Here is a 21,451-nt window from a genome sequence, read left to right on the forward strand (position 1 = left end):
CAGCCATCTTGCCTTCTTGGTTTTCTTTTACTTTGGGACATTTTTTGTTGCCGCCTCCTGAACAATGTTGCGAACTTCTGTCCATAGTTCTTCCGGGACCCTATCTACTAAATCTAGTCCTTAAATCTATTCTTCACCTCCACTGCATATTCATGAAGAATATTAGTGAGCTCATATAACTGATCTGTGGGTCTTCCCTATTTTCTTTAGTCTGATTCTACACTGTGCAATAAGAAGTTTGTGATCTGAACTACAATCAGCTCCAGGTCTTGTTTTTACCAACTGCATAGATGTCCGCCACCTTTGGCTACAAAGGATGTAGTCAATCTGATTTCTGTGTTGACCATCTGGTGAAGTCCATGTATAAAGTCGTCTCTTAGGTTGTTGGAAGAGAGTGTTTCTTATGCACAGCGAGTTGTCTTGGCAAAATTCTATCAGCCTATGTCCCGCTTCATTTTGTTCTCCCAGACCATGCTTGCCTGTAATTCCAGGTGTCCTTTGACTACCCACCTTAGCATTCCAGTCTCCTGTAATGAAAATAACATCTCTTTTTGGCGTACTATCCAGTAGGTGCTGCAGATCCTCATAGAACTGATCTACTTCTGCTTCTTCAGCATCTGTGGTTGGGGCATATATTTGGATCACTGTGATGTTAAATGGCTTACCCTGAATTCGAATTGAGATCATTCTGTCATTTTTTGGATTGTATCCAAACACTGCTTTAGCTACTTTATTATTAATTATGAAGGCTACGCCATTTCTTCTGTGGTCGTCTTGTCCACAGTAGTAGATCTGGTGGTCATCTGATGTGAAGTGGCCCATTCCAGTCCATTTCAGTTCACTGACACCCAAAATGTCTATATTTAATCTTGACATCTCCCCAATAACCACATCCAATTTGCCCTGGCTCATAGATCTTACTTTCCAGGTTCCTATGGTGTGTTGATCTTTAGAACATCGGATTCGTCATTCACCACCAGCACCATCGGCTGCTAGCTGTCCTTTCGGCTTTGAGCTAGCTGCGTCATCACATCTGGGGCTAGTTGAACTTATCCTCTGTTCCTCCCCAGTAGCATTTTGACCATCTTCCGACCTGGGAGTCCCATCTTCCGATGGTATACCGACATATCTCTGGTTGTACTGATCGTATTTAGTCTGACCTCTCTGCCATGACCTTCCCGTCTTGCGTGTCCCTTCACAATTTAGCTCATGGCGTCATTGAGGTGCTCAAGCTCCAGCACCACGAGAAGGTAACGATCTCCTTTGCTGGAGGACAACAATGCAGGACCTTGAAAAACCAGAACCAAAAAGAAAGCAGATAGTCCTCTTGAAGCCTGAGGGGTGGCATGATGATCTGCAGTCCATTCGGAGCCAGGTATGTGCATCCTCTGAAGAGGAGCAAAATGCAGGGAAACAGATCTTGTCCCACAGCAATAAATAAACCCATTCTTATTTCCATGCCTTTCTCTGCATGCTGGTTTACTTGTTTTAGAGAACTGAATGGGAACCTCTGAGAATCAAGCCTGGTTCTAAGATCTGCAGGAGACCTTCTCCTCCACGTCCTGCCTGAATCAAAGAGATGTTTAGTGGAACAGAAGAGAAGGCCTTCTCAGGGGCTGCACCCAGGTGTTGGAACTCCCTGCCCAGGGAGGCACAGCTAACTCCCTCTCTCCATTGGCCTTTTGCCAGATGTAAAAGATTTTTCTGTTCAGACAGGTTGTTTGGATCTCTCAGTGGATCTCTCTCATGTCCCAATATATGGTTTTATTGTGGTATTATTTTCAGTTATTGTTTTGTTTTTGTATGGCCGGCTGCTGTCTCTTTGGTTCCTTGTTCATCTGTATTATTGTTTTTGCCATTTTCTTATTTTAAGCCACTTCAGTTTCTTTCTGAAGATAAAGTGGGTTTTTTTTTCAAACCAACATATCTATATCAATTAGCGATGTACGGATCATTTCTGGTCTGGGTCAGTTTCCCAGGGATTCTTTTATAAGCCTACTCCATCCTATTTCCACATTAAGTTATGATTTTTTAAAAATCTGCACAAAAATTCCTATTCAGATACAACACACCAAATACTCCTTCCTCAAGGTAGTTTGCTAAAATTTTTGTAGTTATACAAAAACTTTGTATAAGTTTTAACATTATAAAGCCGCCTTGAGTCCCAGTATTGGGAAAAAGGCGGGATATAAATATAATAATGATGATGGTTTTTGGACTTTTTGCAAACTGTCTGCTAATACCTCCCTCTTGTGCATGGATGGCGCCCTTTTGGTCACATAAAGATTCACACTAAGGGCAGGATCCAAAGCAGCGCTTACACCTCGGCTGATTTTCTTGCACCCTGCAGCATCTGTTGTGCAAGCTGTGAGTGCTGCCAATTCTATTGTTCAAGTAGGAACTCTTGCTTGTGTAACACTTTTCTTCAGGGTCTCTAAGGGACTCACAGCAAAGGTCTTGTACAGGGACAATTAACATATATCATTTTAATTTCTTAATTAAAAACAATAATGATGCACATGTAATTATTTTACATGCATAACAATACTTATCACCAAAAACAATAAAACAGAACACAGCACTTCCAAAGTTCTGTGTTTTAGCTTGAGCCCACAACAACAAAAATAGAAATAAAACTTCTCTCTGATGTTTGATTTTTCTGTGGGCCGAAGAAAGAAAACAGTCTCTAGTCATTTCACTCCAACTCTACAGCAACCTTCTCAAAATGTATCAGGATTGAGCAACACAGTAACAACATAAATAGCCCTGTCTGAAGGATTCAGGGCCTTACAGAGAGGAGAAAGCAAGCTTCTTCCACACTGCAGTTATGGTAACTGTCTAAAATGGTGGCCACTCCCTATCTCACTCCTTTACTGAGCATGTGCAGGAATATTCCCACTCAAAATTCTCAAAGAAAAATATACCAGTGGGTTACACTTGCGCAACAGAGATTTAACGCTTCCTAAAGGAAGCCCCGAAACAAGTGGGAACGCTTGTTTCTGGATCGGGACAGGTTGGCGGAGCTCCCATAACCTGCCCCATTCCTGAAACTAGCATTTTCACTTGCTCCCAGTTGCGTCCAGAAGTGCTAAATCTTCATTTTGCAAGTGGTGGGCACCACTTGCAGATGGGAGTCAGCAGGATGCAGAAAAATTGGTGCGGCATAAGCACTCTGTTTGATAGTGCCCTAGGAGAAATGAGCATGAATTGTATATGTGATGGTTGTATTGCCTGCAGCTGGTTTTAAACCTTTCCAACATTTTAAGGGTGACACACAGTTTTTAGATTTGTTTTTACTTATTGCTCATATGGTTGTGTTTTTGTATTCTACAACTGTTAGCCACTTTGAACTATCAGTAAAGGAGTGATATAAATTTGTTAAAATTAGAAAAAACAACAACCCACACATAGAAACATGTGCATTGAAGGTGTATGCTTGGTAAGAGAATTTCAGCTTTTAGATTACATTGCCCACTGACCTTGAGATGGTTTGACTTGGAGTAAAAAACAAACACACAAAAGGAGCAGAGAATATGGAGTAATATCTGTGGAGGCCTTTGACCTCAATTATTCTGGTTTTCTACACAACTCAACAAGCTTTGTTTCTCAGTCTCCTTAACCCTGTTCTACTATTGCAGAGCCAAACAAGAGAGACTATCTATTATCTTGACATATTGTTGTAACTACTTGGGCTTGGAAGAAGAGCAACAAATTGAAATTTATAACGGAAAGGATACTGCAGCCTTTCACATTTCATAAGGCAGCTTTCCCAGCTGGGTGCCTTCCAGAGTTTTGGATTTCAACTCTCATCAGCCCCAGACAGCATAGCCAATGGCCAGGAATGCTGGGAGTTGTAGTCTGAAACATCTGGAGGGTACCAAGTTGTGAGTCATAAGCGGTCTGTTGGCTGGAGGACAAAACAACTGGAGGACACCAGGTTGGCAGCCATAAGCGGTCCACTGTAGCTGACTCAAGCTGCAATCCCATGCATGCTTACTTGAGAGTAAGCACCCTTGAATTCAATGGACTTACATCTGAGAAACTGCACCAGCTGGTCAATGTGACTAAGAGAGACTGGCTGCAACTGAATCTTCATGTGCTTGGATGCCTGCAGGAATCCCAGTCTCTCCACCAACAACTAACAGAGAAAGAATGCTACTGCCTCTAGGAAATACTCCTCCCTCCTCACCCCAGGATACTTTTCATAGCTTATTCTCAGTCCTATTTTCCAGCAGAGGGAGAGTGCATGATTTCCCGCGAGTTTCTAAAAATAAAAATTTCAGTCTTAAAATGAGAAAGGAGTTTTGTGGGAGAGAAAAAGAAGAATAACTTATCCACTTGCAGGTGCAAAACTATTCTAATCAATGGAAGGGTTTTTTCCCAAGTCTAATTGAAATGCAGGGTGCAGGGGATTTCTGTGTGTGTGTGTGTGTGTGTGCGCGTGTGTGTATGAATGGGTAACGGGGTGTCATCTATGAGAATGAGTGTTATGTATGAGAATGGATGTAAATGAACATGTGTGTGTTATGTGTATGTGAACAAATGAATGACACAGGACCTGTTTGCACAATCATGGAGGGGAAAATAAGCCACGTATATCATTTCCCCTGCCACACGTGCTGATTGTGTGTTGGGTGGGATTTGCATAATTATCCTTGCCAGCACGGCTTGCTGTGTCATGTGAACCTGGTGAGGGCGGCTTGTTGCTGTGGTCATTAGAGTGTGTTATGTACCTTAAGAATTGTCTATAGGAGTTCCTGATGGAGACTATGTATAGTCGAAATGAGAATATACGGAGTCTCTGATATTATTAGGACTGATATGGTTGTTACGACATTGATACGATTGTTTATAAATGCAGATATTCATTTCTCTTATATTTTGATGTGTACCATCAATTGTGATTCATTTGTCATATATGTAACATGATTGTGCAGCTCCCGCCCTAAGTTCTACCTTCTCCAGCTTCCACCTGATGAAACTGAGAAGAAAACCCGCACAGGATGTCTACCTCTGCTGGGTCAGTTGTCCTCACTGACACACTCAGTTTCAGCCCCTTTTACTCTCTGGGTTAAGGAGACACACAATATGCCTAATTGGTCCCCTCTACCCAATACAGGAGAAGTATCCAGGAAATATGTGTTTCTAATGGTAGCGCAGTAAGACAAACCAACCCGTGGGAATTTGTATTAAAAGCAAACAAATACAAATGCAATTAACACAAGAAGAGTTATATATTGTTATTAATCAATCTTTGCTTGGTCCTAACCTACCTACCTACTCTACCCCTTCTAAATCCTATTCCCAAACCCCCACTCACTAGGTGTGGCTTCCTCAATCCCTAAGGCCCTATCTGACTTCTAACTCTCAGCTCTCTCCTTTTATACCTTCAGAATCCTCACACACACACAGGCCCTCCCACCATTCACTCCCTCCCTAACACTCTACTAACCCTGTCTTACCTGGGTCACATCTAACAAGGCAAACACATGCATCAATATAACAGGCATATGTTACAATGATTATGATTGATATGGTTGTTATGACATTGATATGACTATTATAAATGGCATCCAGGCCTTGGAAATATTTACTCCCTTTATAATTTGACATGCACCATCAAGTGTTTTATTTATAAACATTATATAAAATTATCTTATTCATCTAGTGCAGTCGTTAGGTCTCATGCACCTTGTGTATCTGTTTTGAGCTAACATGCCACACCAGAACACTACATCAGCCAATGGGTTCTGGGTGACTTGTTACCCATGGCAACAAGCCACCCTCATCTGCTTTGCATGGCATGGGAAGCTGCACCAGCGAGGGTAATTATGCAACTCCCCCTTGACTGAGACACGACCAGCATGCGTGGCAGCTCAAGTAAGCCACCGTAGTTTATTTCCCCCTCTGTGATCGTGTGAATCTAGTCTGTGTATATGACTGACTGATGGTCTGTTTATGTCCTATTAATCTTTTTTATTGTGATTTTAACAAAACAAGTCATGAAAAAAAGAAAAGAAAAAAGACAAGAAATTACATGCATACAAATATCAATATTTCATTAAATACAACATTCTAAAAATCAAACAAACAAAAAACAGACTTTGCATAAGCTTCAAGAAAAACAGACCAAATATCCATATATTTATCCATTCACAGGTATTGCCTATATACCACCTGTTCAAATATTGATAGTGTTGTTAGGCCCTCAGTCCATTATATTATAGGTGGTGAACATTTATCCTTCCAATGTTGTAATATCAGTCTTTTGGCTGTCAAAAGGGCTCAGAAAATCCATTTGCTCTGACCATATGTTAAATTCCAAGAAAGCGGTAAATAGTTTAGGAGGGCATGTACATCATTCAATATTAACGAGTGTTCCAATACAAAGTTTATCTGTGTTATGACCTCCTCCCAAAAGGAGGCGACTATTGGGCATTGCCAAAACATATGGATAGGAGAAGCACTGTGTGTTTATATGTGAAAATGGATGTGTGTGTGTGTGTGTGTGTGAGAGAGAGAGAGAGAGAGAGAGAGAGATGAATGGGTGTGTGTTAATGCATGCATGTGCATGCGTATGTGTATGAGAGAGAGAGAGTGTGGGTGGCCAAGCCTATTTTAACTTTGACCCCTCCCTCTCTCTCAAATGCTAAATAAGCCTGCAACCATATTTTAATGAAGACTGAAGGCCCATGAAGTGGCCGCTTTGCTGAAGCTAAGCAGGTCTAGATCAAGTCAGTGCCTTCATGGGAGACTGATGGGGTATCCTATTGTAATGAATCGTGTTTGAGGTTTATGTCTGGAGGGGACAGGGAAAGAGATCACTTGGTGTATGGAATGCTAAGGTAAGTAGTATTGGGGAGTAGAAGGGAGCGCGGAATTACAGCTTGGGCAGTAATGCTAGTCGGCAGTTGTCAGTTGGAAGGGGGAGATGGAATAGGGTAGAGGTGATTCACTGGGTTGGGGTGGGGATGAGGAGATTACTAGTTCTAATCACATTCATCCCAACTTCGGTCAACTGCGAATTTGTTTTTCACACTGTTTCTCAAATAAGCACCCTATTGTTAACCCTGGGTAACAGTCAATGAAACCCACGCTTAAAGGCTATGAACCCCTATCCTGACATCTGTTAGTACACTATGTACAGCTGCCTTTAATTTGAAAGGCAGGTTATTAAATTGATCGAGTCAGCAAATCAGTCAATGATATAAACATGAGAAGAATATGTTTCCAAATTGTGGAATGCTCTCCCTTCAGAGCTAAGATTGGTCCCTGCTCCCTTGGCTTTTTGGAAAGGAGTTGAGACATAGCTCTTTAATTTGGCCTTTTAAATTGTGAGAAGTGATTTCAATGCTTTTTCGATACTGTTTTAATATGGTTTTTATGTTTGTCAATGTAGTATAGTTTTTATTTGAACTGCTGTACATAGCCTGGATGACATTTGTAGAAAAGCGGTCTATGAATGGTATGAATTTATGAATTCGAATAGGAAGTTCGAAAGGCACTTACCGTGGAGGAGAGTCAGGATGTGTGATGTTGACCTGAGACAGAGTCTCCACGTAAGAGCTGAAATAGAATGAGGGTGTAAATTCCTCAATGCAACTGGACCTAAGTTCTCCAGCTGAGCCACCATAGGAGAAGCAGTCCGGAGCTGGAAGAAAGGAAAAAAGAGGAATCCTTTTACACCTCAGTAGGCATTTTATTTATGTATTTATAGAATTATTGGTGTATAGTCATTCATCGCATTTCATTTCTATACTGTCCAATAGCCGAAGCTCTCTCAGCGTTTTACAAAGATTAAAAACCCTTAAAAATACATTATACATAGTATAAAAACCATCTATATACAAATATATAAACAGACATCACAGAAACACACCTATATCTCAACAATTTTAAACAATCAACAAAATCCAGGGCCTGATTAAAGCCTCATCATATGCCGCCAAATGCTTCAGAGAAGAGAAAGGTCTTAACCTGGCACCAAAAAGATATCAATTTTGGTGCCAGGCTGGCCTCATTGAGGAGATCATTCCATAATTTGGGGACCACCACCGAGAAGGTCCTTTCGGCTTTCAAGCCCTATAATAAAGAGTCAGCAATGGTGTTGTGCATCACCACTTTCTTGGCAGGACCAGCCCTGAACCGCATGAGAGTTCAGAGGAAGAGGAAGAGCCCATTTCTGGTCCCATTACTGAGGAGGTTCCAGGGGAGTCAGTGGAGACTAAAAACCATCTAGAGACCACCAATTGGGAAGATCCCTCCGCTACGCTATTTGCGTTCCCCTTATTTTCGCCGTCTTAGTCTACGTAAATGTTTACGTAGACTAAGACGTGCCAAAATAAGGAATGCAAATGGCGGTGGCCGTGGCCGCCGCCATTTGCGTACGCGCGTGTGTTTTTTTTTAAAGTCAGTTGTGATAGGCTATGTAAACATTTACGTAGCCTATCACGGCTGACTGCAGGGATGCAAACGGCGGCGGCTACGGCCGCCGCCATTTGCGTCCTTGCTAGCCAGCGGCCGGATGTCCAGCTTCTGGCGAAGCCAGCCAGCGGCTCCGCAGAATCTCTGAGGAGCACAGCCGGCCGGCAAGGATTCCGGGGGGGGGGAGAGGAACGGAGCGCCTCCCCCCCGGGCAAGAATTCTGGGGGGAGGGACGGAACGCCTCCTTCCCAACCATAAACATAATCCGCGAAAGGTAAGTGCCTTTCGTACATCCCTAATAATAAAACAGCAAAGCCATAGCCTTAGCTCACATGAGAAAGGAAAATGAACTTGCATGCATGAAGGCGAGAATCTCTAAACAATGCCACAAGGAAGAATAAATAATATTATCATGTTTTGACAGGATGGAGTTAAAGACTTAGAAGACTGGAGAGATCCAGGTGGAGATGCTGGAGAAATCTGTTTGGGGAGTAGAGTTCAATGACTTTTCCTAGGTTCGGCCTCCCTGGACTTTGTTCTGGGCCCTGCTGCCATGCCTGACTCAGTCTGCAATGAAATGGGCTAGTTCATGGATTTTCTGGGCATTTTGTGCATTTTTTTAAAGGTTCTGCAACTTGCGCAAATTATGGCCAAATTTATGTAAATTGCGGAACCTGCCAAGAAAAAAAAAATGCACAAAAAGTTCTCAAGAGTTCAGGGAAAAGCCGACAGCTCAGCTTGCAGATGGAAATCAAGTCATACCCACTGTGGAACTCGGTTGGGCCAAAAAAGAACCAGATTTCACAGCGATGGACATGCCTTGATCCAAGTCAAGAAAGATCAAGAATGCATCTGATTGTTTGACTATTTGGTGGTGACCTTGACCAATATGTTTGCTATGGATATGTCTTGGTGCTACATCAGCCAAATTAGGCATGATGATGTGTGTTTAAAAAGAAAGGAAAGGGTGAGATCTGATTTTAAGGGCAGAAGGACCAGGCAGACGAGGTGCACAGAACTCCCCCCTCCCATTAGTGGTGTGCCTCCTTGCAGTCTCTCCCTCTCAGAATTTTTCTCTCAGATGATTACACTTCTGGGACTGGAGCTTGGCTATGGAGAAAAGCATCTGGAGGGTCAGCCTGTGGTCAGACAAGCAGAAAGGTGACAGTGGTGGGGTGGAGAGGAATCTGCACTTGTCACCCACGTGCCTCTTTTGCTCTTCAAACTGGAACCCACCTTTCTCTTTCTAAGTAATTGGGGTAGATCCACGTAGGGCTGATCCAAGACATTTGGCTTCCTGAGGCAGAACAGCAAATGGCATCTCCCCCCCTCCCGCACCCTGGTCAATATGCAGAGCACCCAAGATATTTTCACACCTGAGGCAGGAAATCTCACAAGCACCTGTCCCTAGGAGTACAAATGCAGTAACAAGAATGAATGAAAGAACCAACGATTTGTGCCTCTTCATGACACCCCAGATCAGCTGCTTGACTTCACTTTGTCTAGGGCCCCCACATTTAAACATGCAAAGCTGCCACCATTGTGTCCAGTTTGTGTCTCTAGTGCAGGAGTAGGCAACCTTTTCGGGTCTGCAGACACATTCATTGTTTTTCCCCGGGCCTGCGGAGCATGCGGCATTTTTCTGAGGTGTCCTCTTTTATTGCTTCCCTTTACCTGTAGTCCCTCTTCTCTTTTCCCTCTTTCCCTGGATTCCCTCTAGACTAGTGTGAGGAACAACAGAACAAGGGGAAAGGCTGGAAATGTTTGCATCGCACTGCCAAGACTCCTAATTTTCGAGGATGCTGCGAAAAAGCTGAGATGGTGAAGTCTTACTGTAGCTGGCATCCCTCTGTAACTGGAGATGTCGAAAACATCTGTTCTTTCTCAGGCTGCCGAGGACGATGGCCACGCAAGAGAGGAAGAGCACCACTCCAATCACTACCCCGGCCACCAGCACCGAAGAATCCGGCATGCTAGTTCTGCGGAGGGCTTCGGTGCAGCCAATAAAATCGGGGATGGTCTCGTTCAGGCGAATTTCTACAAAGCAGCAAGTGTGAAAGAGAGAGAAAGACCATTGACATGCTATTGCAGAACAGCAGGCAAACCAGCTCCGAACTGCTATAGTTCGATAAAAGGTGCATGGTCTTTAATGGCTTGGGCATGTGCTGGGCTTAGGGCCTGACCACAGAGCTAAGACGGCCTTGTCCCAAATTCAAAGCCGATGTTTGGGTCACTCTTTCCCCACATCACTATGGTTCAAGCCCTGGTCATCTGGCATTGGTTGAAACCCAAATGCCTGTCATTGATTGGAACCCAGCAGGACCAATCCAATTACACTGGGACAGGGACCCCTTGGGTCTGATAGGTTGTCCCACTGGGCACTCCTTACAGTATTCTTCTGATGTCTGCAGAGCTGTATTTTGGGAAGCTATGGGCAACCCAACAGATTTCCAGCATAGATGGGGATTTTACTTTTACAGATATTTCCCCCCCACTGGCTTTCTATTTATTTGCTACTTGACAATTCTTAACCTAGCTAATGAATTTCAGAGATCAAGCATTTAAAACACAAAACATCTCTGAATATCTGAATATCTTGGGTCATCCAAGAGAACTGATCTCTAATGTAGGTTTATCACCTGTTTTAAAAATGACAGCTTCAAAGGTTTGGGAAGTTTGTAAGGAGGAACAGCCAATTGTAAATGATAGGTGAAGGGAGCAATCCTATTGCCGCTAGACAGTAGCTAGACGGCCATAGGATATGTCATTTTTTGGGAACTGACCTCGGAGCCTGCACTCTGAGGTCAGCTCCCAGAGAACCGGCCTCCCCCAACTTCCATGCTGCCTCGGAGGCAGGGCGGAACATCCCTGTCCTCCGTGCTTGCAAGAGGAGCGTGGAGCGGCCAGAAAGGGGCATGGCTGGGGGTGTTCCAGGTGGGGAGAATGTAACTGCATGAACTACACATCCTCTGCGTTGTACATAGGGATGGCGGAGAATTTCTCCCCGAATCTTCGGGGGGCCGAGCGCCAACGCATTCGGCCCCCCAAAATCGGCGGTGAAATTCTCCGCCCCCCCTGCCCCGGGACGGGACTTACCTTTGGTGAATGTCCCTCCCGGCAGCGGGTCCCGGCGGCGGTTCGGTGGCGGTTCGTCGCGGGCGGGGGCAGCGGCTGGTCTCCTGACCGGCTGCCGCCGCCGCCATTGCAAAAAAAAAAAAAACTAAAGTAAAAAAAACAACAACACCCATGATAGGCTACGTAACGATTTACGTAGCCTATCACGGCTAGATTTCCAAAGTCAGCCGTGATAGGCTACGTAAATCGTCACGTAGCCTATCACGGGTGACTTTGAAAAAAAAAAGCGCGTACGCAAATGGCGGCAGCCCATGGGCGCCGCCATTTGCGTTCCTTATTTTGGCACGTCTAGTCTACGTAAAGATTTACGTAGACTACGGCGAAAATAAGGGAACGCTATTTGCGTTGCCCTTATTTTCGCCGTAGTCTATGTAAATCTTTACGTAGACTAGACGTGCCAAAATAAGGAACGCAAATGGCGGCGCCCATGGGCCGCCGCCATTTGCATACGCGCTTTTTTCCCCCCAAAGTCACCTGTGATAGGCTACGTGACGATTTATGTAGCCTATCACGGCTGACTTTGGAAATCTAGCCGTGATAGGCTACGTTAATCGTCACGTAGCCTATCACGGGGTCTTTTTTTTTTTTTTTTTACTTTTTGTTTCACGGCCAGGGAGACGGGGCGCTTCTCCCCGGCCTGAATTTCGGCCAGGCGAGTTGGGAAGCCTCCCTCCGGCCTGAATTTCGGCTGGGCGAGGCGGGAAGCCTCCCCACCTTCGCCTGAACTTCGGGGGGAAAAGCGAAGCGCCTCCTCCCCACCGCGAAGCCAAGCTGCGAAAAGGTAAGTGACTTTCGTACATCCCTAGTCGTACAGCAGCCTCCTTCCCTGCTCTGTGCTCCCACAGCTAGGCTGTCTAGCCAAAAATGCAGGGCAGGAGGAGCACAGAGGACAGGAGGAGCGCAGAGGGAATGATTCCCTCTGTGCTTCTCCTGCCCTGCTTTGGATAGGCGGTCACCTCCGAGTTTGGAGGCAGCCACCTATCTTGATAGGATTGTGCCCTAAATGTGTCTATAAGGCAATGAATTTCCCAGAAATCAGATTGACAGTGACTTTGGGAGCATTATGCATCCTGTGGGACAATGGTTTTTCCACTATTCTTAAATTATTTGCTTTGCTTCTTCTTTCTGGGATGCCACATTTTCTTACATTATTAGCTGCCATGATCTGTACAGCACCTAGCATGGTGCTGAAAGACACATTACACAGTAGTATAAACTATTGTGACCAAGCCCTGCCTGTTTTGTATGATTTGATGATGCTATCATTGCATCTCTCTCCTCCTGCAAGTTCATCCTTTAAGAGCCAGTGCTGGCCTTTGTTGAGCCACCCCGGCATCCCTCGTCTGATGTGTTCGTCCTTTGCCAACCGACTCATTCATTCCCTCCAACAGTGAACTCAGGTGACTGAGTACCTATGGTTGGAAGCAGAATGAGGCCATCCAAAGTAAGGTAGCAGTTTGTACATAGTTGGGGGCTCTCTAGGTATGTAGAAGGATATAAGTTTGTAAATTAAAATATGATGATGATGAGGATGTGTGTCTGTCCGTCGACACCATTGCCCCAAGACTGTGAAATCTAGACACCTGAATCTTGGCATGTATACTAAGGGGACCCTAGGGGTGAGCACCTCTGGGTTAATTTGTTTTTTAAATGCATTAAATAATGTTAATGTGTCCATGCAGTTGAAGTCTGCAGTAGCATCTTCAGCCACTAGGGACAGACTTCCGTACCAAGCACGTAGCTTTGTACAGTTTGAAGCCAGGGGAGATTAGTGCGTCAAGGGCCAGAGTTATAAGCCTGCCCCCTCTCCCCTGCTGTGGGGCAGCCCCCCCCCCCGGGGAATGGTGTCGACAGACCCCTCCAACATTTTCAGTCACTAGGGACAGACTTTCCTAATGTGTGCATCGTTTTGTAGACAATATAGTTTGAAGCTAGGGGAGATTAGTAGGCACAATTTGTGCCTTTTCATGACACCCCAAATCAGCTGCTTCACTTTGTCTGATGCTGGGAAAGGCTGAAGGCAAAAGGAGAAGGGGACAGCAGAGGATGAGATGGCTAGATAGCATCACCGATGCAATGAATATGAACCTGAGCACGCTCCGGGAGAGAGCGCAGGACAGGAAGGCGTGGCGTGCTGTGGTCCATGGGGTCACGAAGAGTCGGACAAGACTGAACGACTGAACAGCAACAACAAAAGGCCCCCACATTTAAACATGCAAAGCTGCCACCACTGTATCCAGTTTATGTCTCTAGTGTAGGAGTAGGCAACTTTTTCAGGTCTGCAAGCACATTCATTGTTTTTTCCCGGGTCTAAGGAGCATTTGGCATTTTTCTGAGATTCTTTCTTTTATTGCTTCCCTTTACCTGTAGTCCCTCTTTTCTTTTCCCTCTTTCCCTGGATTCCCTCTAGACTAGTGTGAGGAACAACAGAACAAGGGGGAAAGGCTGGAAATGTTTGCATCGCATGGCCAGACTCCTAATTTTTGAGGATGCTCCAAAAAAGCTGAGACCGTGAAGAGCTGCCTTACTGTAGCTGGCATCCCTCTGTAACTGGAGATGTCAAAAACATCTGTTCTTTCTCAGGCTGCCGAGGATGATGGCCATGCAAGAGATATAGTTAAGCTGGGCCTATTTGCATATATGTGTGTGTGTGTGTGTGTGTGTGTATGTGTGTAGACTCATTAGACCACTACGATCTCCAGGGGAGGCCTTGTTATCCATGCCATATCCTGCAGAATCCCATCTGGCAGCAACAGAGCAGCAGGCCTTCTCTCTGGCGGCACCCTCCCTCTGGAATATGTCAGGCACTGAAGATCATGCGTTTTGGACAATTATCAAGAACGTACTTGTTTACCCTGGCTTTTTCCAACCAATGACTTGTCTAAATGTTGTGGTGCTTTTATAATGATGTTTTATAGAGATTTTCTCACAAGGCATTTATTGTGCGCTCATCATTCTCTACTCATGGTTGTTTATGGGTTCTTTAGATGATGTTGTGATCCTCCAGTTTCGCTTCTGTTTTTAAACAGCCCTTTTGGTGAGTTACTTTAGAGCAGGGAAAATGTGGTATTATTTCTGAAAGCGAAAGAAAATGCTTTTTTCCACTTGTGTATTTGCACTATTATGCTATACCACAGTGCCACCTAGAGGTTATATAGCAGAAAAGCAAGCAGTCTTCATGTAATGCTCAGATCTCAATTCTTTGACAATAGCAAACACAGATACAGTGGATTAATAGCCTTGTGTAGAAAAAACTATACTTTGTTGTAAACTGCTTTGGGATTTTTTAAAATGGGAAGCAGTGTATAAATATTCTAAAATAAATATTTTATTTTAGAGAGCCAGGGCCTGCAGGAGAAGCCGCCACCACCACCACCACCGGGGAAGAGGCGTGCTTGCCGCCGCTGGGCCTGCTGCTGCCGCCGCTGCCACCGCCACCAGGCCTTCCCTGTGGACTTCTGCCTGGCAGACCGCCAGTCCCTGCAGGACCAGGCCCCCAGGTACCGAGCCAGCTGTGCTGCTCCACCTGCCCCTCCCTGGAAGGGCTACATAAGCTGGCTGGCTGAGGTGGCCTGGGAGAGCCAGGGCCTGCAGGAGAAGCCACCACCACCACCACCACCGGGGAAGAGGCGTGCTTGCCGCTGCTGGGCCTGCCGCTGCCACCGCCACCGCCACCAGGCCTTCCCTGTGGACTCCTGCCTGGCATTTTTAAGGGGATTTTAATTGTTTTGTTTGTTTGTTTTATTTTGTTGGGGGGGATTTTGTTGTGTTTTTAGGGGTGGGTAGCCTGCCTGATAGGCAGGAGCGAGGGGGCATGTGTCCACCTGATGGAGGCAGTGGGGGGAGTGTTGGGGGCCAGAACATACCGAGGCTGGGCGGCAGGCGCTGGCAGAGCGCTAGGGGCAGGCCATGCCAGGTAAGGGGAACAAGGGAGAGATGTGTAGTATCTGTCCCCTGCTCCGGGCCTGTCCAGAGCCAAAGGATGGCTGAGGGAGGCGTGACCCCATCTTCTGGCCTTCGTTTGCTGCTCTGCAATGCCAGGTCTGTTACCCAGAAAACCTCCCTTATCCATGACATGATCCTGGATAAGGGTGCAGACCTGGCATGTATTACGGAGACCTGGCTGGCCGAGGCTGCTGCTCCAACCCTTGCAGCCATGTGTCCAGCTGGATTTTCGTATGCACAGCAGCCGAGGGCTGGGGATCGGGGAGGGGGAGTGGCTGTTATCTACCGAGAGTCCTTGGTCTTCACCAGACCCCCTCTCCGGGAGACCAAGGTTGCTGAGTGCATGTACTGGAGGTTGGGCCCGAAGGGCAGTCTGGGGATTCTGCTCGTGTACCGTCCACCCCGCTGCACGACTGACTCCCTGGCCGAGGTGCTTGAGGTGGTCTCTGATGTGCGTGTACAGTCCCCTAACTTACTGGTGTTGGGGGACTTCAACGTACATTCGGAGGCCATCCTCATAGGAGCACCTCGGGACTTCATGGAGACCATGGCCTCCTGGGAGCTGCACCATATTCTAACTGGGCCCACCCATGTAGCCGGTCATGCACTAGACCTTGTGTTTGTTTCTGGAGAAGCGGGGAGTGATCTGGAAGTCGGGGGTATATCCATCACCCCCTTGTCATGGTCAGATCACTATCTGGTGATGTTGGACTTCTCGGTTCCACAACACCTCCGCAGGGGTGGAGGACCCATTAAAATGGTCCGCCCCAGGCGTCTTATGGATCCAAATGGATTCCTGAACGCGCTTGGGGATTCTCTGGGGCATGCCAACGGCCACTCGGTCGAGACCCTGGTGGGTGGCTGGAATGCCGCAATCACTGGGGCATTAGATCGGGTGGCTCCGAAATGCCCTCTCCCCCTGAACAGGGCTCGGACTGCACCATGGTTCAATCCGCGGTTACGAGCTCTGAAACAGGAGGTGAGACGGCTAGAACGCCGGTGGTGGAAGTCTCGCTCCAAAGTCGATCAGACACGGGCTAGAGCTATATCTTCAGCCTATCACGTGGCGGTGAAGGCAGCAAAAAAGGAATATTATGCTGCCTCCATCGCGTCTGCAGAGTGCTGCCCCAGGAGGCTGTTCCAAGTGGTCCGGAGCCTGGTCGGTCCTGTGGCTCCGGAACCACTGGAGCATTCTAAGGCCTCCTGTGAGGCTTTGGCAAGGCACTTTGCAGATAAAATTGATCAGATTAGGTGTGTTACTCTGCACACTGTGGATACAGTTAGTGAGCAAGAGGTGGCCTGTGGCAAACCGGTTTTGTGGGATCGGTTCCAGCTTCTTCCTCCTGATGAAGTGGACAAGGTGCTTTCATCTGTAAGGCCGACCACCTGCTTACTTGATCCTTGCCCATCTTGGCTCATTATGAGCTGCAGAGAGAGACTGGGTGAGGGGATCAAGGCGGTGGTGAACGCCTCCCTTGAGGAGGGAGTGATGCCATCAGCCCTCAAGGAGGCAGTGATAAGACCGCTCTTAAAGAAGCCCTCCTTGGATCCTCAAGTTCTGAACAACTTTCGCCCAGTCTCAAATCTGCCATTTTTGGGCAAGGTGATTGAGCGGGTGGTGGCGGTGCAGTTGAAGGCACACTTGGAAGAAACTGATTATCTAGACCCATTTCAGTCGGGCTTCAGGCCTGGGCATGGGACAGAAACGGCCTTGGTCACCTTGGTGGATGATATGAGGAGGGCTCTGGATAGGGGTGAATGCTCCTTCCTTGTTCTCCTCGACCTCTCAGCGGCTTTTGATACCGTTGACCACGGTATCCTCCTGGACCGCCTGGAGGGGTTGGGCATTGGAGACACTGTATTGCGGTGGTTCCGGTCCTTCCTCTCCGGCAGGTACCAGAGGGTAGCACTGGGAGAGGAGGTTTCAGACCCGTGGCCACTTACTTGTGGGGTGCCACAGGGTTCCATCCTCTCCCCGATGCTATTTAACATCTATGTGAAGCCACTGGGGGCTATCATCAGGAGGTTTGGGGTGCAGTGTCATCAATATGCGGATGACACGCAGCTCTACCTCTCGTTCAAATCTTCACCAAGGTTGGCCGTAGAATCCCTGTCCAAATGTCTGGAGACGGTGAGTGGCTGGATGGGGAGGAATAAGCTGAAGCTCAACCCTGACAAGACCGAGGTACTTTTGGTGGGAGACAAGAGGAGGCTGGGGGATGTTGACCTGGTGTTGAATGGGGTACGGCTACCCTTGAAAGACCAGGTCCACAGCCTGGGGGTCATTTTGGACTCCCAGCTGTCCATGGAGGCTCAGGTGTCAGCTGTGAGCCGGACAGCGCTGTATCAACTCCATCTGATATGGCAGCTGCGCCCCTTCCTTCCCGACCATCTGCTCCCATCGGTAGTACATGCCCTGGTCTCCTCTCGTTTAGACTACTGTAATGCGCTCTACGTGGGGTTACCCTTGAAGACGGTTCGGAAGCTGCAGCTGGTACAGAACGCGGCGGCTCGCCTGATTAAAGGCAGCCGCCGGCGAGATCACATCACTCCAGTGCTGAAGGAGTTGCACTGGTTACCAGTTGTTTTCCGGGCCAAATTCAAAGTGTTGGTTTTGACCTTTAAAACCCTATATGGTTCCGGCCCAGCCTATCTTAAGGAGCGCCTCCAGCAACACCAGACAGGCCGCTTAACAAGATCAGCCTCAGATGGCCTTCTCTCTGTCCCATCAGCCAGGACAGCTAGACTGGTGGGGATGAGGGAGAGGGCCTTCTCTGTGGTGGCCCCCACTCTGTGGAACTCCCTCCCTAGGGAACTCCGTCATGCCCCCTCTTTAATGAGCTTCCGTCGTGCATTAAAAACGTGGTTGTTCAGGCAGGCATTTGGGGTGGGTTAGGGTATTTAAAAAAAAAAAAATTATGGTAAAATTTTATTGTTTTAAATTGTTTTATGGTGGGTTGTACATCGCCCAGAGTGGCTGGGTGACCAGTCAGATGGGCGATTAATAAATTTAATAAATAAATAAATGTATCTAAAACAAAATGTCATAGGAATGACTTTCTATGGTTTAGAGAATGTTGAGATATCAGTTGGTGGGGGGGGGGTCTGGAGATTGGGGGGGAGCGGGAAGAAGGAACTGGTCTGCTCAGACCTCTAGTAAAGATCCTGGAGGGGCCGTCTTGGGGCTGAGGGGAAAAATCTTCCCTCTCTACACTACAGCGATGTAGCTTGGCAGGGATCTGCTGCAACGTTTTGATGCAAGCTCCACTTGTCCCAACTATTTGTCAAACTTTTGTAATGACTTGACTTCTGCCTCCATCCCCATCTTGTCCATCTTATGCTGACCCTACATTAAAGGAAAATCCAGAGCATTTTGCTTCTATTTCCGTGGCACAATGAGGATTAGCTCCTTAGATGAGAACATGACAAAATGCCCTTTCTTGGAGCTTTCTATATTGTTCAGTGAAAACACCACCATCTAGCGGCTGAAAAATAGTGGTATATCCCATAACAAACAATATTTTTTAAGCTGATTATTTGAGTTTTTTTTTTTTACAATCGAGTAAACCGGAAAAAGCACAGGAAGGCTCCTGGATGTTGACGACATCATGTAATGGATCCACAAACTTCCGTGAATGGCCAATCACAAGCGTGCATTAAATCGCTCATGTGGAAACGCTCTTCTGCTCTATTCCACTGAGCAACCAGCACACATTTGGTACTAGATATACTGCACATTACAGTGTTCCATTGAACTGATGAACTATGTGCCTGTTCTTAGACTGAATCTCTCGGTGAGATGAGCCTATGATTTCAAAACACCATTATGTCCCTGCCTAGAGAGCCAGGGATATGGTGACTGTTGAATGTGCAATCCATTCATCAAGGTGAGGAAGGAGGGCAAACGGATGATGGATCCCCACCATGGTGCGAAGAATAAGGCAAATGAGTGCAGCTGACTAAGGGTTTGTTGATCCTGCTGCCTTCGGACCTGTTCCCTCTTCAGCAATGATTTACTTTGGTCAAGAAGGACCAACTGAATTCTCTGCTTTCAGGTGCTACACTGTGACGTAACACTTTCCTAGAGTTTAGCAGGGGAAAACACTCATCCCTAGTCAGCTGCTGATGGCAATAAAAGCTTTCCCTTCCAGGGCTGAGGCCGGGGGAGGAGGCTGGTGAGCGATTCAGGCCTTCCTCTTTGTGAGCCTTGTCTTGATTACTTCCGAGTACCATAAATTGGTAAAAATGGAATTGGGGGTGGTGGTGGATTTTTCAGCCCCACCCATTTTTGCTTGTGTCCCCACTCACATTTCCCTTTGGCTCCGCTCATCAATGGAATGCAGCCCCAAAGAGCTTCTTCAAAATGGAATTGAATGTTCAGGCCAAAAAGGTTCCCCACTCCTGGTCTAGCCCATGTAGCAACTAGAAGATTTACTTATTTACTACGTTTCTATACTGCTCAATACTCAAAGCTGTCTTGGCAGTTTGTTGGGATATGTTTGAGCATCCCAATTTCCAACTAGACAAATCCCATTGACCTCAGTGAGATCTACCTACTTCACATGGACCACGAAACAATGGCTGCGTTCAGATGATCACGGGGGTGAAAGAAGCCGTCATGGCTTCTTCATCTGTCCCTGTGACTGCCACACGCTTGTCTGTGATTCGCATAATTACTCATGATGCAGTGTGGGTTGCTTTGTTGTCTGGACCCAGTGTGGTTTGTGGCGGGGGTGTCTTTTTACCCACACCACGACCCTTACTACAAGCCATGGGTTGTGGCGTAAGAAGCCACCACTGCCATGCACTGTGCTGGGTTTGGACACCACAGAAACCCGAGCTGCATCATGGGTAATTATGCAAATCACGGTCACACACAGCACCAATGGGGGCGGAGGAAGAAGCCACGATGGCTTCTTTTACCCCTGCAATCGTCTGGACCCAGTCAATGCTTCCTGGGTGACCTGTAACTTCCATATGCATACAATGTCCAACTGCACTATACAGCAAGTAGCCAGAAATTATTTTTACACTAAATTCCTGCGCTACCCATGCAGCAACTATAAAGGGTTCCTTGGATGCACTCAAAAGGGATCTATTTAAGGAAGTACAAAGTATGCTAATATGTAACAGTTCTACCAGTGCCCTTGAGCAGCTCATCCAAGGCAAACAGGATGGGACACTCCTTTGAGACGGCCAACTCTGGCTTTTATTTTTTCGTGCAGCGATAAGATAATGGCCTGAGCCTCGTGTGCTGACATCCTTATTAGAGAGTCAGAAGGAATCAGATTGGATCACCAACAGCCTGCAAATTGAGAATGTCAGAAGCAAAGGAGCGTGTCGCAGCAAAAGAGCTCTGGAAATAAATCTTTTCAGATGCCTGCGGCTTTAGGGTATTATGTTGATGTCACCGAGGCGTGTATAGGTGCTGGTTCAAATTAACAGGTAAAAAACCAACCCAAGCCACACATGCACCTTCCAATCTTCAGGGCCAGGGCCTCTTTTATCAACATGATAAATACCATGGTGGCAAAAGGGATCACTTGGGAGGGAAAACGGCACACGGTGTATGAGGCTGCCTCGTTGCCCTCTTTCTCCAGCAGAAAACCATTTGGAAGTAATAGAGCTTTATTAGCAAGGCTGGGATTTAAGGTTTTTTCATGAACCATTCCAGCCCCTGCAAGAAAGCATGATGCACAATCCCAGTGACTATGTCAAGCTAACTTTATCGGCTGAGATTGGCCTTAGTTTGTAATGGGCAGGTCCAGTGTTTTGAGGGCTCCTGGGCAAGGCCTCTTCAATGGGCCCCATCCCTCAGTGAGTGTATCTTCTCACTGCCATTCTCACCAGCTCCTATTGCTCCTCATCCTCTTTCTCATCTTTGCTACCACTTGCTTCCTTGGCAGGCAGAGAGCCAGTGAGCACGGAGGCAGTGGCATCTGCCGCT

General features: G+C 46.7%; 1 protein-coding gene across 1 annotated transcript in view; it reads right to left on the reverse strand.

The window, feature by feature from the left end:
* Positions 1–21,451, reverse strand: part of BEAN1 (brain expressed associated with NEDD4 1) — a 99,011-nt gene that overhangs the window by 11,923 nt on the left and 65,637 nt on the right. The window contains exons 5-6 of the mRNA XM_084812887.1: positions 10,258–10,461; positions 7,510–7,651 (exon numbers count right to left, since the gene is read on the reverse strand). Of these exons, the coding sequence (XP_084669013.1) occupies positions 7,510–7,651; positions 10,258–10,461 (346 nt within the window). The remainder of the gene's footprint in view (positions 1–7,509; positions 7,652–10,257; positions 10,462–21,451) is intronic.

This window comes from Heloderma suspectum, chromosome 8, assembly GCF_057233095.1.
Source record: "Heloderma suspectum isolate Gila_16-S chromosome 8, 16-S_ref, whole genome shotgun sequence".
NCBI classification, from domain to species: Eukaryota; Metazoa; Chordata; class Lepidosauria; order Squamata; family Helodermatidae; genus Heloderma; species Heloderma suspectum.